This window comes from Rhyacophila brunnea, unplaced genomic scaffold (assembly GCF_057557595.1).
Source record: "Rhyacophila brunnea isolate RB1 unplaced genomic scaffold, BYU_Rbru_1.0 scaffold_16, whole genome shotgun sequence".
NCBI classification, from domain to species: Eukaryota; Metazoa; Arthropoda; class Insecta; order Trichoptera; family Rhyacophilidae; genus Rhyacophila; species Rhyacophila brunnea.
Genome location: NW_028232816.1, coordinates 24,614,838 through 24,633,792, shown reverse-complemented (window position 1 = coordinate 24,633,792; position 18,955 = coordinate 24,614,838). Strand labels below are relative to the sequence as shown.

Below are 18,955 nucleotides of genomic sequence, written 5' to 3'. Positions count from 1 at the left end.
AGTGATTTTATAAACAAATTTACACACTAGCACAACACTAATTATTATTGTCCTTATATGACTTTCATCTTTTTGATGATTATTGTTTTCTGAAACAAAGTTGACCGTTTTTTGGAATGATTATAGATTCAAACAAAAAAACCTTATATGCGCAGATAGTCATGATAATTTGAAAATAGGAAATAATATGTTAATATCTACATTTTTTCTCGTTTACATCAGTAATATTTTTTTATTTTTTTTTATTTCTTAATTGTTATTATGATTTTTATTAACATTTAATTAACGTTTAATTAAAATTTATAAAAGATTGAATTAATATTTAATTTACATTTAATTAACAATTAATTAATATTTAATTAAAATTTAATTGATATTTAATTGACATTTAATTAACAATGAATTAACATTTAATCAACGTTTAATTAACATTTAATTGACACTTTCAAAAAAAACTTATATGCTCAGATAGTCGTGATATAAAAATAGGATACAGTATATTAATAATTATCTACTTTCTTTCTCGTTTACATCAGTGGCATAGTCTTCAAATATTTATTTATTTTATTTTTATTTTTTTATTTCATTAGAAGTTTGTTTCAAACCCATATTGTGATACAATGTTACCACTTTCAATTAATTAATTAATGGTTATTATTCTTTTCTTATTAAACTTAAATTCTGGTCTTATAATCGATTCATAATAATAATTATGGTTTATGTATTATTATTCCGGTATATTCAGTTTAAACCAATTATCTATTATATTCGTTAATTGCAAACAGTTGGAGATAGAAGACAGAACAGAGTAACCAAGTATCGGTTTCTATTAAAATTCATCGCATATGTTAGTCAAAAGCTCAATAGGTAAATTTTAAGCTTCATTAGCCTATTATAATATGTAATACGTAGTATTAATATAACAGTCGGTAATTAAGCCACGCGAGTTAAGCACGATCATAAAATTATTTGCTGCATGCTTCATTTAAATATTTAATCGTCCTTATCTAGAATTCGTGACTACAGAATTTAGATTGTGTATTCAGGTAATCATAAAATAATATTACATACTGCAAAATGCATCGCAAAGGTTTTAGGGAGTTGTATCTAGTCACCGCGTTACGTAAATGGTACATTTTCTATTTGTCGTAATTATAATTCGACTGTGTTAAGGAAAAAGGGCGTAATCCTCGATTTTTCTAAAAGTGCTTTTATTAGATATTAACAATGTATACAGCTAAATACACGTTATATAAAAAGGAAGTAAGTCGCAAATGCCGAATTATTATCTAAATTCAGGTAATAATTGAGATTAATTAAGTTTTAATTTAAGGAAAAAAGCATTCACGCTTAATTTTAATGATTGTTCTGTAATAACGTCTTGAATTATTATTAGATCGAAAATATATTACACCAAATCATCAATCGCCATGCACCCAATGTCTGTGCCTATTTTAAAAAAAATATTAAACTAAAAACATTCAAAAACCGTTTTTTGCCCCTCCTGTAAAATTTATTCTGTGAGTAACGCCCTTTTTCCTAAACAAGATCGAATTATGTATCTTTAAAATATTTTTAACTCATCATGCGTTTCGAATAGTGTCCGTAACATTATTCGACTACAAAATTCTCATAATACCATTTAGTGGCGGCCCTGGCGGGCATAGGTTCATGGAGACCATATGCACTGGTTGAGTTTGGGACCCCCGACCATAAAAAAAAACAATAAATTCACTACTCACTTCCTTTATCCAAAATCAATTGTAATTTAATGTCACACTAATGCCATATAATAATAACAATAGTTTTATCTTGTTTGAGTGATTATGGTTACGTTATATCTCCGTTTTATTGTTGGTCGAAGGAATTTTGTTAAGCTTTGGGTACCTATGTAATATTACCATGTTTTTATTAGCTCGTATTCTTGTTTGTCCCGTATAGATTTTTTCTTGTTTGTCCATGATTTTTAACTAACTTCCCGACTATTTACCTACATTTGAAACTTTTAGAATATATCAGAACACGACGGGAATGCATTTTTTAATACTTTTGGCTATCTTAAAAGTAATATTTACTACTCACTACTATTGGTTGCTAACTGGATCCTAGCAACTAAATTATTAATATATACGTGCGTTACTATGAAAATCAATTTGAAATGTCAAAATGACATTTCAGTATTCTATATTTATTAATACATAGAATTGTCAAGTTTATATGATTCAACAGAAAATTCAAAAACGTGGTATATAAAAAGTTCTTTTTATCTTGTAATTATTTTATATTATACATAATATTTGTGAATATTTGTGAAAAAATAAATAAAGGTATTTTAAAGATTACGGTAAGTATTATTTAATAAATGTATGACTGGTTTTAACTGTTTCGAGGCACCTTTTAAATCTAGTGATGAATCTTCTGCATAATTTACATCAAAAAAATCTCACCCCTCTCCATAGAAATTTTTAAATGATGTTTGAATATCATTTTAAAATAAGCAGAAATGCACAGGAAACCATTAAACGAAAAAATCTTAAAACATCCTTTGCGGCGAAGAATTTTTCAGTCAGTCGAAAAATTTTGGGATCCAATTGTGGACGGGAGGAATTGGGGATGAAGAATATTCCTAGACACACTTCAAACATGTAATATTTAGACTTTGACGGTCCTATTTCGGTACTCACACTTAGGAGTGTATATACGGTAATCATATATCTATTTTTAATGATAGTATTCTTCATCGTGTTGGATCTTCAATGGCTACAGAGTGTTACTCCAGACGCAATCAAAGGCAACACAATATTCCTCAGCATGAATTTCTTTATTAATTAATAAATATATACAACTGGACATTAATCCCAATAACATAGTAGTTTAACTAATAATAGAAGAAAAAAATCACTGAGGCCGATTCACGACTGAAGCACAAGTGACCAGTTGCGCAAACTTTACACAACTTGCTTCAACTGTAGCATATTAAAAGTCAACCGCTGGGTGTCACTAGGCCAGGCTTTGGTAGTACACATGCTTTCACGGTAGGGGCGCTCGCAACTCTCCGTTTGACATAATAAACGTCAGATTTCGTATTGTACGTAATATTGGAGAAAGCTGTTGATCTATTGTTTTACATTTACCACTTATTACCACATATTACCGGTAAAATTATTATTTCGTGTTTCAATTCTCATTTAAGAATGTATTTATTGTGATTTTGTAATACAGAAACACACATGTTTGTTTGCAAAATACAACGGAAATTCCGTGTTGTAATCTTGTTGTAATATTGTTATATTGGAGACGTAACTAGCGTGTTTAAAGATTAATTGGTTACGTACTTCAACAATGAATGATTTAATCATGCAACGTTAACGGTAAGTACCGATTAAATATGAAGTCATTACCAAAATGGATAAAAATGTTATTTAATTTCCATGACATTGACAATAGTGCCGTCTTGACATGTTTACTTTCTATCTTACTCTAACGCATAGACATGAGGTATAAGCATGTTGAATGCTTTCTCACTCGCACTTATATGCCGTTTATCCGTGTCACTCGAAGCTCTGTACACAAAATATCTCCTGTAAAACTAAAAATTTTACGAGCTTCAGTTGAAGCGGTTCGGTGACGTGTTTTGCACTGCTTCATTCAGGAATCACCGACACAAAAATAATTATGACCTCATTGAGAATCCAACCTAAGGCACCCGAACGAAGGTCTAGTGCCTTACTCTATGGAATCCGAAAGCCGCTATTTTATAAATGGTACTCTCCTACGCCTGTTTAAAACAATGAAGCTTTGTTTCACTCTCATTCTTAAAAAATGTTTTATAACATAACAATAACTTTAGGATTGTGGATGATTAATAAAATGATAAATGTATAAAAAAAATTAAAATAATAGTTTATCCAATAAAAAATGGAGAAATTCTCTACGTTTTCATTTACAATTTATCTTAAATGGAAAAAAAACGAAAGTTTCGAAAAATATATAATAGGCTTTAATAATATATATGTATAAATGAATCAGATTCACTGCTACCTTTGTAAATGAGGACTTTCTACTATAATCTCTTGGACTCTGAAGACAGTATCCAAGTTATTCTAATATTATAAAAGCCCTGAATGAAATCAAAAAAACTATTTTGACAAAACCTGCTGTATGTGATTGCGGTAATTAATTTTAATGGAATCTTTTTATTTCAAATTATTTCAAATGATTGTTATTGCATAATACTCGATCCCTGCTCTAATACTATCAACACACTTAGTAAATGTACGTTTACGTGATACCCATAAACTACTTATACTCGAACCCGCGGCATTCTCATCCAATAACAATAAACAACGGCATTCGATGCAGGCGGCGCAGGCAGCGCATCCAGTCTGTGGACACAGGTGCAATGAAAGCACTTGATATCAAACTGAAGCATGCAGTGACACGACTGGGATAAATCCTTATCCAGAGTTAAAAAATCGAAATAAAACATTTCCAATTAAAAATATATCTCCAATTCACAATAATTATTTTCCAATGAAAATCGAGACTGGCAGAGCGCTCGAAATAGATTTTTTTACGAACCAGAGCGCTCGATAAATTTCCGAAAATATTAACATAGTTCTGATTTTATAAAAATAAGTGTGTTCGATTTATTGTTATAAGGCCTATCTACTTCAGACGGTCAAATTATTTTGTCCACGAGCCGGAGCAATAATTTTGCCGGTTGCATGAACCGTAACGGCGCTCAGGTGCGCTCTGGTCCATTTAGACCCCTGTGGGTCTATTATATACACAAGGCTGTTTTCCGTCCACTACGGCAGCTAAATAGGGTAGAAAAGTTTTGAATTATTAACACTTATTGTAACAATTACAATAATTTTGTTATAATTGTTACAAGAAGTACTATGTTTTAACAGCACCTCTCTTCTCTGTGATAAATTTTAGACCGAGATAGACAGTTTTGACAGTTCAGACGGTTAACTTATTGTAATTGTTACAATAAGTGTTTATAATTTGATACTTACCTACCCTATTTAGCTGCCGTAGCGGACCGAAAGCAGGCTTGTGTATAGAATAGACCCGCTGGACTAGCTAGACTTGATGTCATTACCTTAACTTAACCAAGGAGGAAAATAATAAACAACCCTATATTGAATTGAGTGACACGCAGAGCTTAGATTGTAGTGGGCTAATACGAACTGTCTATATTACAACATGTGACTGACTTTACGAACAATTTCAGCGTGTCAAAATTATTGGTACTTAACTAATAATGTAGGATTATAATATATCTGCCCAATTCACATGTTGTTTTCCAATGTGTTTTTGGACTCAGAGTATGGTTCTAATAAGTTAAACAACTGGCTAATATCCAATTCTCATAAAAACAAAAATCTGGTAATACAATCTCCACCCTGCGAAGGCCCATAAATTATATTCTTAGAACCAAAATGATTTAAATATCTCCGTATTGGCAATTCCTTGTAAATAAAATCAATATGCGCGATGTTCTGCTGGTGATAGTTTAAGTTTGTTTCCGATTTCACGTGATTTTTCGTCAAAATAAATGTTTTATAATATTATTGTATAACAACTTCTGATAGACTTGTTACACTAATTCATCTCAGAGATTATTCTCATCATAATGTGCTTCATAATAACCTAAAATACAAAATGAATTAAAAATAATTAAATCATTACCCGTAGTAACCCGTTTTCCAGCTTCATTTTTATATGTGTAGACTCTACTAACATATCTTGCTTCGCTGCTACGTTGTTCAAAAAAATCTTCTATGAAACGAACGACATAATTCATGAATGTTCAATGTATTCTACAAACATTATGAATACTTTCATACAATATTCTGTATATTGGTCATAATCGACGTCTTATTATGTTTACTGTTAACTTCTTAGCTTGTTAGGAAACTAAATAATTATATACTATACAAAATTCATTCATAATAATATGATTCTGCCTGGTTTCATCGAGTAATATATTTTCTATAATATATTAATTATATATCTTTTTAGAACTGTTGAAAAGTTTTGAGTGGTTGATAATTAATAACAGCTGTTGCAGGTTGTAAGTCCGCCATCAGATCAGTCATTTACAAGTGTGTAGGCAATTAATTCCAGTTTTACATTTAAACTAACGATAATAAATTGTCACATCTACTAGACTTGTGAACTTATGATTTTACAACGTTTTTATTAGGTCATATTCTTATTTGTCCGGTGGTTGTTTGTCCGGTACAAATCTTACAATCGATTTTTAACTAACTTCCCGACTAGCTAGATTTGAAACTTTTAGAATATATCAGAACACGATGCCAATGCATTTTTTTAATACTTTTAGCCATTTTAAAGTAGAATTAAATGATTTTCAGTTAATTCTGTTTTGTATGAAAGGTTATTTTGGAAGAAATCCGTAATCCAATCCACTATTAATTATTTTTGTTCTGAGGGTCCTCACAATTAAATTATTAATATATACGTGCGAATCAATGAGAGTCAAAATGACACTTACAGTATTATTTCTATCAAATACATTTTTTTATCGTTAAGCTATTCAAGTCAACTTTATATGATTCAACAGAAAAATTAAAAACGTTGTATATAAAAAGTTCTTTTTATCCTGTAATTATTTATATATGAAATTAAGTCACGTGACAGAAGATGTCGACATTCTTCTGTTTTTACTACAAATTTAGTATCATAATATTTAGTAAACCTAAAAAAGAAAGTAGTGACATTTTAATGAAAGATGTATAGTATAAATACGCTGTCTAGAAGTTAACCAACAATTTCATTATTAAATCAACAAAGAATTTTGTCGTTCACTGTTGTAAAATTATTCTCTTTTAAAAGTTACCAATTATTTTTGTTTTTCTCATCGAAATTTTATTAAAAGCTTCCATTATATGACACAAAACGAGATTCAGCTTAACACAGGCGTAAGCTCTGCCCACTTACGTTTCATTCATTTTTTATTGCATCGGCTGCAACACAGATTTCAAAGGATCGAAGCTTTTTTCGACTCCTCGTATCGTACAGTTAGTAGATGGGCGATGTAATATCAGGTGATTGGTTTTGAATTGATCGTGTAGTATATTAAAAATTATCGGCTGCCAATATCAAATTTCCTTTGATTGTTGGCCTTTTTGAAAACTCGTAAAAACGAAACACAGCTTTGATCTCGAATCGCTTTAGAACGTCAATATATAATCGATAAAATCGTAAAAATAATACAATATATCTATCAAGATTATAAAATTATGAATCGTACGTTAGATATTAATTAGATGTCGTTATCGATCGGGTTAACCTTCGACCAGCAGTAACTATACTCCAGTTTGTATATTTGGGATCGACCATTAGTAAAAAAGACGGATGTGAAGCAGAAATAAAAAATCCGTTCACAGATTATTAAAAATGTAATGACACGTCTTACCGCTATATGGAATGATCGAGGAATTTTAATTACGACTAAAATCTTACTTGTGCAAATATTAGTGTTATTCATATTTGTGTACGGTATCGAGTCATGGACCCTGTCGACCCTGGGCAAGGAGGTGGAAAACAATTCAGTGGTTATTTTTCAAAACTGGACATGTCCACTATTCACTTCTCAGATATAAATGAACTTTTCAAATAAAAACACAGAGCACGCACGCGACAAAAAACAAACTGTCAGATAGTATGACAACATACTTGGTCACGTGACTCAATACAGTCCCGCCATTAGCTGAAAGTGACATGTCTCATTTCGAATGTCAAAAACATTGGACGTGTCTCTATTTGAATGTCAACCTACTTTTTGAAACCTCTTTTCAATATGAAATTGGTGTTTTTTGGCTATTTTTGAAAGTCAACAAAGTGTGTATGAGGTTATAGAATGATATTCCGATTATACTTCATTTTCGGCATATATGGGACATGTCTAGTTTTAAAAGTTAACCACTGAAAGCCTTTGAATAATGTAGTATTAGTGCCGAATGCTTTGTATTTCTTAGACAGAGGTCAGGATGAACCAGAATGGCTCTTTATAATATCCATACATTACCTAAATTTTACACAAATTCTGATTTCACTGGTAAAGCCTTTATTTTTGAAGTAAATGTGTTTCTCTTTTATTTAATTCAAATGAGTTTAGCAATGCACAACGAAATTTTACAGATTATTAATTAATCAACACAGACATTCCTGTTTATAATTGAATTAATTATTAATCCCAAAAAGGGTTATACGATTGTATGACTCATTGAATAAATTTTAGATTTTTTTTTCATTGAATTATAAATAAAATACCATTCTAGTACATCGAATGGCATTATTAAGCTCAAAACCTTGAATTTTTGAGTTATTTCCCTATATAAGGGAGGTATCGATATATCTGAGAAACATTCTGCAGTTTTATGGACATATTATTTGGCCCATATTGGATAACCTAGAGAGACTGGTGATTTTAGGTAGCCCCCAGGAAAGGTTAACCAGAGGAAGAGTGCAGGAGTGCTGGAGCAACCAAATTAATGAGCTTACTGGAATTCTTGTTCGCTCAGAAGATGACTGAATTTAAAGATGCTCACGATCCTCAGCAATAAAGAAACGTCAAAGAATAAGATATCGTTAGATACAGTGTAAAGCTTGTGATTTCTCAAATTTCTTCCAATCTCGAGAAAATGATTTTTTCGTTGGGGAAAAAATCATTTCCATCAGTTAAAGTAGCTGTCTTAACCAAACCGATTTTTTTTAAACGGTACATGTTCTAATACGCGCGTTAATATCATTTTACTCCCTACTTTAATTATAGTTAGTCAATTTAAGGCTACGGCCGTATGTTGTAGCTTAACCACTGGGGAATGCCAAAAGAAATGGCGTATTTCAAAAAAACACTACCTTATTCTTAGGTCAATAATTATTATAAAGCAATCATTATTCGTAAGATGTTCATCACACTTGAATAGTCAAGCACATAGCTTATAATGAGTATCTTTAGAATTAACTTCAAATGTGTAAATCTTGCACATTTTTTGAATAATAAAATGCCTAATTCTTGTCAATTTTGGGATCACAGAGATTATCAATATATTTTTTTATTGTAAATATTTCACTATAATATTGTCGATATAAATTATACTGATAATTTTATAAATGCGTTTAAAAAATAATAAATGTAAAAAATCTTAACACCACTGCACATTTATGTACTGAAATATGACTATATTCTAAAAAAATTAGAGCGAGAGGTTTAAAAGAATACTATTTTATGTAATAAAAATACTTTATGCAGTCATCAAATGTTTAAAATAAATATATAGGATAATAAGGCTTCAAAATTATATAAATAGACTATCTACAACGTTGAAAGTATGGCCAGGATCATGCTTTGAAAATAGAAAAAAGCTTCATTTTGACCCACGCTGAGCACGTCCGCCCTTGCAGGCAATCTTAGTTTATATTTTTATTAAAATTTATTTAATAATGAAGCAATTACTGTAAAGTTTTATTAGGTATATATTAATAATATTTATACGTATAAATAGGTTCCTAAAAATGATAATAAAATTTACAAAAATTACATGTAAGCCTGTAACTTAATTAAAAAATGGTTCTTTTTTTAAATATGCATAGATATTACGCTCTATTTTAAATATCCGGTTTGATTGAGCTTTGCTTAATGGCATCAGAGTGTTGCAGCCCAGTGAGTGGTACAAGTCAAACAGTCTGCTATGTTAGCATCAGGCGCGCCATTTTCCGGCGGATCGCCACGCTCAACGCACCGGATATCCGGCAGGGCGTGATGCGTATTAATTTCGAATCACATGGCCTCGTGAATTTCGCCCATCGGCAACGTTAATCGGATGTCTACCAGGGTTAGAATCAACGGCCATTGCGTTACCGGTCACGGTATTACTGGTTAGGCAGCCTAACAAACAATTTCCTTTTTATACCGACAGTTAGAATATTTAAAGATTATCTAAAATTGTGGAACACTCATAAAAACTCATATGTGATGAAGATAATAATAACAATAAGCTGAACATGACAACCGTCGTCATACAGCAGTACTTATGGGGCACTAAATGATTACAAGGATGCCCTAAAACCCACTATAATCTAGTGACTAGATAGATGAACTCAGTCAGCAGAACTCAGCAGAAGTTCAGTGGATGTAATTGACAGTGAAGATAGATAAGAGTGGAATGTGTCATCCATGGATTGACCCATACTGATGATGATAATCATGATTCTGCTCTCATAATATAAAGAGCTTAAGTTATAACTGAGATAATCTTGGGAAAACGTTTGCCTTATATATTATAAATTATGTATTTACAATACTGCTTACAAATACACTTCGACTTTTATATCAAGTCATCTACATTCTTTTTCTTTTCTTTTGACCATGTTTGATCTTAAAAGGATCATATGGGCCTCCACAGAGTGGAAGTTTGTATTAACAGATTTTATTTTTACGAGAAATGGATGTCAGCCACTTGCTCAACTTATTAGGACCATACTCTGACTCATACACAAATTGAAAAACAACATGTGAACTTGCCAGACCCAGGATTCGAACCTGGGACCCTCGACAGTATAGACCGGTGTTTTATCTACGCGGTCATCGTGGGTGTGACATTACATTACCGCTGTCATTTCTGGAACCGAAACCCGCCCCCGTATTTACTAACCCCACTAGTACATTCCCCGCACCACTAATTCAGTGTGTATTCGAAATCGCATGGAGTTTTATTAACATTAAAATTCCTAAACAAACCTTTGCGGAACCAGACGAAGCGCATTATTTCAAATGTAGAAGTTTTGTGTGGAGGAGATACAGAAAAAAAAGCTTTTAATTCCTCTCAACAGTGTCAGAGATAGAGTATCTGATATGACAAGTCAACACCCAAAAACCACACGACGTAATAGTATATTGTTAAAAAAAACCACGTGACGTAACAGTGTCAGCGCATATTGTCAGCGCAGTGACGGAGAAGACTTGATATAAAAGTCGCAATGTAAGGTAAATAACTCGATAATCATTATTTTGATGAAGTTAATGTTGCTATTAATTATGTTCACTATTGAATTCTTAATAAATACTTTTGAATACTTAGTTCAGTGGTGCACAAACCACCGCATGTGGCCTAAAATAACAAATACTAATTAATAATACCAAATTTTTCATTGAATTCGACAAAATTTTAATTTCTATTGTACAAATAATATGTACGTATTGCAGAATGGAGAGTGAATGCAATAGCTGATATAGGTATAACTATTAAATTTATAATAATAAAATGTATGTCGCATTTAGTACCATTATTTTTCGACATTTTTAACCACCGCAACCCGTAAAAATTAGAAAATGGATAAATTGGCCCTTTTTTCAAATAGGTTGTGTTCCACCTAATACCATAATATATTAATACAATACCGATTTTATCCTGACTGACATTCTCAATACCTCACCTAGTTTTTATTGATTTTATAAACCTTTAAAATAACCGATTATTAATGTATCTTTAATACCGGTATTGATAGTATTCGATAAATTTAAAACCCTAATGCTTTCCACGATCGTAGTAATCAGTATTGCTCTGGCACGCGTTACTGGTTAATTCGCAACATTAAATTCGCTTTGAATTTGATGGGATTTCAGTCCGAACTCATATACCTATGCTTTACGGTATATTTGTTGTAATTCTCATCGGTCAGTTATCAGCTCAACTGGGGATTCAACAGATTAATTTCATTTTAATTTTAATAATCAAATAATGATAATTTAATTTATATACTTATTATAATTACCAAGTTCATTAATTCATTCATTAATAATCACCGAATACGATTTTTATATTAAATTTCCCACGATGGTCCCGTGGCTTAAGCGTCGGCCCATAGCGTCGTTGGTCCCAAGTTCAAATCCTGAGTCTGGCAAAGTACATTTTTGGTACTGTTCGGTTATCAGGAATACAGCGAAAAACTCATTTTGAAAATAGCCGATAAACTGAATTATTTGTTAGGTTAACCTAACCAAACCTAACCTAACCTAACATAAATTAACCCAAACTTACAAATAATCCAGTATATCGGGTATTTTCAAAATGTGTTTTCCGCCGAAGATTGGAGGCCATTGAAATCCACAGAAACCCTGAAAATATTAATAGGGATGATGGATTACGGTTAAAAACGTCATGGCTTCCGGCACTATCAGCAAAATCTAATATTCGAGCCGGTATCTCCGGTCGTAATGATTGACAGATTACTCTGAGCAACGTTTGCTCTTAGATAATCGGATTCCTTTTGGCAATCTTAGAGCAACGTTTACATTCACACACCTACACTACATTTCATCATAAAACATATCTCTTGATAATTGCCTCTGCAACGAGCCCGAAACGTCGAGTAAAGAAGGAAGAAGGAGACACGGTGAAAACCCAAGAATATACTACGATATTAGGTATATTGTTTTTTCATAAGAGGTGTAAAGTATTGAAAGGACAAAACCTAGGTGAAAATTTGTAGTCGATAGTAAACGGGCACTTTGCCATTACTGGTGGAACATGGTTTCATTGTTTTATCATCAAAACTAGGCTGGTAGGCACGTGCACTTTGGCGCAAAAAAAGTAAAGACGGTGAGTTACGAGTAGTTAGGTGGTTTCAGGGGTTGCTTCCCGAGTACCAACTGGCAACTTTCTAATCACTCAGGTACGCGGAGACAAAACAACTGTATTTTTTTTTACAGTAAGTATTTCTATTTCACTGTTTCGTTGTGAGTTTCAGTTTGGCATTCAACAACCGTCCCATTTAAATTTACGCATATCATTATGTAGGTACGAGTTATTTTTTAACCTAACCTAACTCTGTTAATTTCAGGATTATTGATGGGGGATTTAGGCATTTATTGTAATATTTTGTATCACCACGTGTTGATAATACCAATATAATGTTTAGAAGTAAATTTAAATAAACTTTACCAAACAGTTTACACAATAAATACATACATTATAATAACTTAGTACTTTATCGATTATTTTAGGTGATGCGGAGCATCTATGGGCCGCATGCCTCTGCTGTTTTTCTTGGCTTTAAGCCGGCTCTCACATCTAAACTGGCGTAGTCTGCCGCACAGCCATAAATCAAACTTTCTAGGAACATTGTTTCGATGTTGTATATTATGAAGATCGCCGCGTACATCTACCTAACGACAGTCGCGCATAACCGATCGCCACGTACAGGTATTATATTTTAATGCGGCGACCGGCGAGCCGGTATAGGAATGACCAATTCGTAGGTCTGCGTGTGCGTTCTGGCGTCTTCGACTCGCAGCCTGAGAGAAGTCGCATTCAACCAATCTGCGGACCTCCATTTGACAACGCGTGTTTAGTGAATAACGATGACGTCACATTGACGTATTCGACATGTTGCAGATGAGACGAATTTCGATCTGCGAGCCGGCTTTGGCAACGCGTGTTTTGTGAATAACGATGACCTCATATCGATGTATTCGACACGTTGCAGACGGACGAGTTTTTATGTGCGAGCCGGCTAACATAATATTTTAACAAAAATTAACATTGATGTTTCTTATTGTTACTTACGTTTTTTATTTTATTTAAGTATATAAACATACGAGATCAATTATTCCAATGATATTATCAAATACATAATATATTATGCCCCGCTCCGTCTATCATACGATGAGACATTGATTATTAATGATTAATTGGTGGTATATTGTGAACAAGTTCCGCACCTGCATGTTAACCTACATTAATTAAATATATTTTAATATAATAAATGATCACCTTTTATTTTTAGCTCCAGCTTATTTTCCGTCGAAGAGTAAACAAGTCCAGGTGGGGGCGGGTGAGCAGGCTCATCTTCAGTGCACAGCCCTCGGTGATAATCCCATAGACATCACATGGCGCACGCAGCATCAACACACCATCGCTCACCAAATGGACCAAAGGTAATAGACAATAATAATATCGACTGAGGGTGGTTGGTGAAAATTATATATAGGTATTATTTCGTCTCTGTTCTGGCAGAACACACTAACTGGAGAATACTAGTTTTGAGCAATTTGACTATGAAGTTGTTAAAATGTTTGATATGGTCTATCATGTGAGTTTATCAAGTAATCGTAAAAAGGATGACTTTAAAATAAATACTGTTTATTTATTAAGAAGGTTTCCAGATAATGTTTGAAATATGAACATTTTGGTATAACTAACTCGATGTGTCATTTTTTTTCGAATTAGTGTCTTCTGCCAGAATAGTGACGATTTATTATATCCAAATTATAAATTGAAACATATCGTCACCGTTCAGGCAAAAGTCACCAACCCTGAAAATGGCAGTTTTGAGTTGAGTAAGTCACCCGAAGCGTAAAATTATGTTCTTTAAGATGCAAAACTCACCACGGTACATTAGTTAGTAAAATTTTGCTTAGATCCGAATTATTTGTTTTTCACTAAATGACTTTCGATAAAATCTTAACAAGCAAAAAAGTCATCATAGGTGAATAGACATTATTGACTATATAAAAAAAATAAATCCTTCGTTATAAATATACAAGCAAAAGTCACTATACTATGGATGGTGAGTTTTACTGATCCTTCTTTTGGCTAACATTGCTCAGATTATTAACAAGCAAAAGTCACCAAACCATAATTGAGCTACCTTGCCTCCTTCAAAACCTTCCAGATGTTTTAATTAGCATCAAAAAGTAAAATTACCTTAAAGAAATTATTAGGAAGACATGAAAAAATAATTTAATGAAGATAAAACCTTAAAAACATTAAAATCTGATTTTTCCTGCATTTTCAAACTTTCAAATTGCGATATCTCAAAACTATATTTTTAGGGTTGGTGACTTTTGCCTGAACGGTGACGATATGTAGGTAATATTAATTATATTTTCATTCTGCTTCTAATCTAACACCAACTCACTCACATTAAATTTAGCAAAAACACGAGTTTCTTTTTCATGCCTGTGCCTATAGTATTTTTTAATAAAATAATCTGTAGTCCAATTATCTTACATGGATTCACAAGAACACACGACATTGACAAACTCTGCTCACCAACGATAAGAAGGAGCTAAAAATTTCACTAAGTATATTAATCTTATCTTCACTATAAAATAGCAAATCTCACACCACGCCCCATTTGCTCCTGTAGAATGTAAATAGTAGTACAGGGCAGCTTGATTGTATTTAAAATAAAATTTCCGTTCTCAACAGATATACAATAAGGGAGCAGATTCTAGATGATGGTATGGTCTCCGAGTTGGGAATAATGCAGACGTATCGGCAGGATACTGGAACCCTCACCTGCTTTGCCAGTAATGCTTTTGGACAAGATGAAATGACAATACAGCTGATTGTCCAAGAGGTATAACAAATCTATCATCTCTTATTTTGTTATTTTCAGATATGAATACACTTTTATGAGTCCTTTTATTGGGTCAATGATGATATTATTTCATAGATAGTTAAATAAAAATTATCACTTTTTCCTCGGGTTCCTCGTTACTTAGAGAAATTACGCTACAAAATATTTTCATGAGTTGTAGCATCCCGGTTCAAATCAGTGGCAGGCCTCGGTACAGTCACAAGTTTTCCCGCGTTGCAAAGCGAATGTTCATAAATAATTACGGGGAGTGTTGATTGTGATCTCACGCGGGAATCAATCCCGGAACCCCTGACTGAGACGTCAGTGACCTACGTATAGGACTACAATAACAGCCTAAATTTTAATTTTAACGTGTGTTAATATTTATTAACAACATCACAATATTATAACTATAGATCAGTATTGAAAGTTTTTAGAACACTAGTACTCACAATTAGGGAATCCAATCCCGAGCCAAAATCTTGATCCCGGGATTGGCATTTTTTTCGATAGTTAATATAAAAAATTTATATATACAAATAACGTTGATAAAATCGGTAAAAAATAAATCTAGTTTTATACTATTTAAGACATTTATTGTTGATATAGTGTACGTTCAATCTTGGAAATACATAGGTTTAATGGAGTAAATAATATTGTAATATAAATAATAATGTGAAAGTAAAATAGTTTTATTTATTTATGAAAAGATGACAAATACAAATTCAATTAAAATTAAAAAAAATGACAAATGCATTAAAAAACATGTTGGAATCACTTTGTTAAAAGTGCGAAGCATTGTTTTTTTTCCAATTTTTCTCATTTTTATTAATTTATGTGAAAAAATAAAATGAATTGGCAATCCCGGGATTCATAGGTATCGAAAATAGTTCGGGATCCCGGGATTGGAATCGCTACTCACAATATAATTAATCAATGGTTTTATTGAAATACCTAATCATTGTGTAAGTTTGTATTATAATAATTATACTCACTTAATTGATTTGCCTTTGAACCTTTTTCTAATCTATTGTATGTGAAAATGACATTATTTTGAATTATCAAACGCGTGATTTGATATTACGACCGATAATTTCGAAACCAGACACGTTACCACTCATCCATCGCGGTTATTATCAAACATAAGCACCAATAATTTGGGTATCTTAACAGCCTACCTCCACCCTTCACCACTGATATAATATAATATATATTATAATAATATCTAACGTACCTAAGTAATTAATTATCCGTATTCTGCCATTGGGTAGAACTTTTAGAGACTGTGTAAATATAGTTATAGTGACTCAACATTATAGACAAAAATATACTTTACTCAGTTTCTGTTGCTACCTGATTTAGATCTACGATTGATAGTTAGGTAGGGGCCTAATGAAATCTATCTCAACCAATGACATTGTCATTGATCTCAACAATGAAATGGGTTTAATTTAGGCTGAGAACTGATTTATTAAGATAACATTGATTATTCAGAGAATATAACAACAGACCTCAGTTGAATAATTTATTTATAAGCAATTATAAATTTACTGAAAGCATATTGCCGTTTTAAAAATATAATACTTTATTTTAAAAAAAAATAAGATTTTAATTAAAAATGTCTTTTTTCAAGGTCCCTGAAATGCCGAAAAACATAAGAATCAATGACCAACAATCAAGATCTATTCAAATATCCTGGAACCAACCCTATGCCGGAAATAGTCCCATTACAAATTACATTGTCCAGTATAAAGCGGGAACTGGTATGTTAACATTCTTTATTTGTTTTTAAGATAAGTTATACATAAAAAATAATTATGATGTGAATATTACGATGATTGCAATTTACTAAACTTATGTATTAAATTCGGGTCGCTGTTGTTTAGTTGTTGAGATGAAAGTTTATTGGTTGATACAAGAATACTTTCAACATAAAGTAAGGATGATGACGTGAGATTATAATCGCGAGTTATGGTGTATTGATGAGATCGATTGTTCTTATTTATATTAATGCAGTACATATATTTTTCCCATAGATATTGTCGTAATTCTCCATCAAAACAAACACCACTGGTCTTATTATGCTTGAGGAAACGCTGACAATTTATATTGCTAATATTTTAATAACAAAACCTGCATTTATGTACTATTTAAGTGTGTCACTAATTTAATGCAGAGTAACATGAACGCTACAAATTTAATATAATATACTCGTATAGTCATATAAAAGTATATTTAAACTGTGAACGATTTTTTTCCACATATTTTCACCAAGAAAGAAAAGAAAATAGAATAAAATATTAAAGTTCTGGGATAGTTCTGTTCTCCAAGCTTGTGGATCGCATACATTGTTCTCCCTTTAACACTGGCTAACTTTAGTATTAATGGTGGTATCGACATGAAACATTCACAAATATACATGGAATATAGTCGATATAATTTCTAAGATAACTGAAATTAAATATTATATTATTGGTTGTCGGGTATGGCTGGCAGATGAAAATATTCTTAAAGATCTATTATTTCGTAAATTGTACTACCATTCGAAAGATTTTGATTCCAGCGACGACCCTAGGCAAGGTATTTGATTCAAATTATTTGAAAATTCATTGCCTTATGTATTTTATAATAACTTCGGCTATGTTAAATACACAAAAGCAATAAAACTCTTTAATTTTTCATATTTTTTAAAGTTTAGAGAAAATACACTTTGCCAGTGCTCAAAAACCGCTTCTACGTATCCACTCAATAATTACATTGTTTTCTTTCTTATTTGACGCAACTAAACAATGCATGATCTGCCTACCTTTATGGGACATAACTGTTTACTTTAATATATTCGACATCTTATTACGGTGACGCGGAATTTCAAGTAATTGTTTGCTTATTCCTAAATATTATAATACTAAAAATATTTTTCACAATAATGTTTCACCAATATTTCAGATGCTTGGATAGCCCAGCCGCAAAAGGTTGTAGCGCCCGGAAGTGTGACGTCAGCTAGTGTGCAAAACCTTCGACCAGCTAGGCCTTACCATCTCAGGATTATCGCTGAGAACAGGCTGGGAATGAGCGAGCCCAGTCAGGTCATACAAGTCACCACATTAGAAGAAGGTAATACAATAATAATTCTTGTACAAAATAGTTCTATTTTTCATGTTCTGTTTATTCATAGAACCCATATTCATATAAAGCGTCGGACATAATAATTCACAATCCGCAATAAAAACGTTAACAGCAAGATAAATTAAAACTACTAAGTTAGATAAACGTATTAAAACTGTAACGAACGTCTATTTATTTCATTCGACAGTGTGGTGCCTACTTTTCCTGGTGCCGAATTGTCCTAGACCCAATTTTCTAGAGAATACAAATTTAATGTGTGTAACTTGAATCCCTTTTTATTTATATCAATTCAAGCTGTTGTATTGTGAGCACATAGGAATACACTGTTTCGTTTTGATGGCACTACTGTACAATTCCTGCCTTAGCCTCCCCCACTGCCTTCCTCCAGCTGACGTGATCATCTCCCCAATATTTGAAAAGATAT

The 18,955-nt window shown here is 32.2% G+C and overlaps 1 protein-coding gene across 1 annotated transcript in view; it reads left to right on the top strand.

Moving 5' to 3' along the window:
- Dscam4 (Down syndrome cell adhesion molecule 4) overlaps window positions 1–18,955 on the top strand; it is a 304,268-nt gene that overhangs the window by 260,618 nt on the left and 24,695 nt on the right. The window contains 4 exon segments of the mRNA XM_085943975.1: window positions 13,828–13,978; window positions 15,255–15,405; window positions 17,039–17,168; window positions 18,352–18,519. Of these exon segments, the coding sequence (XP_085800101.1) occupies window positions 13,828–13,978; window positions 15,255–15,405; window positions 17,039–17,168; window positions 18,352–18,519 (600 nt within the window).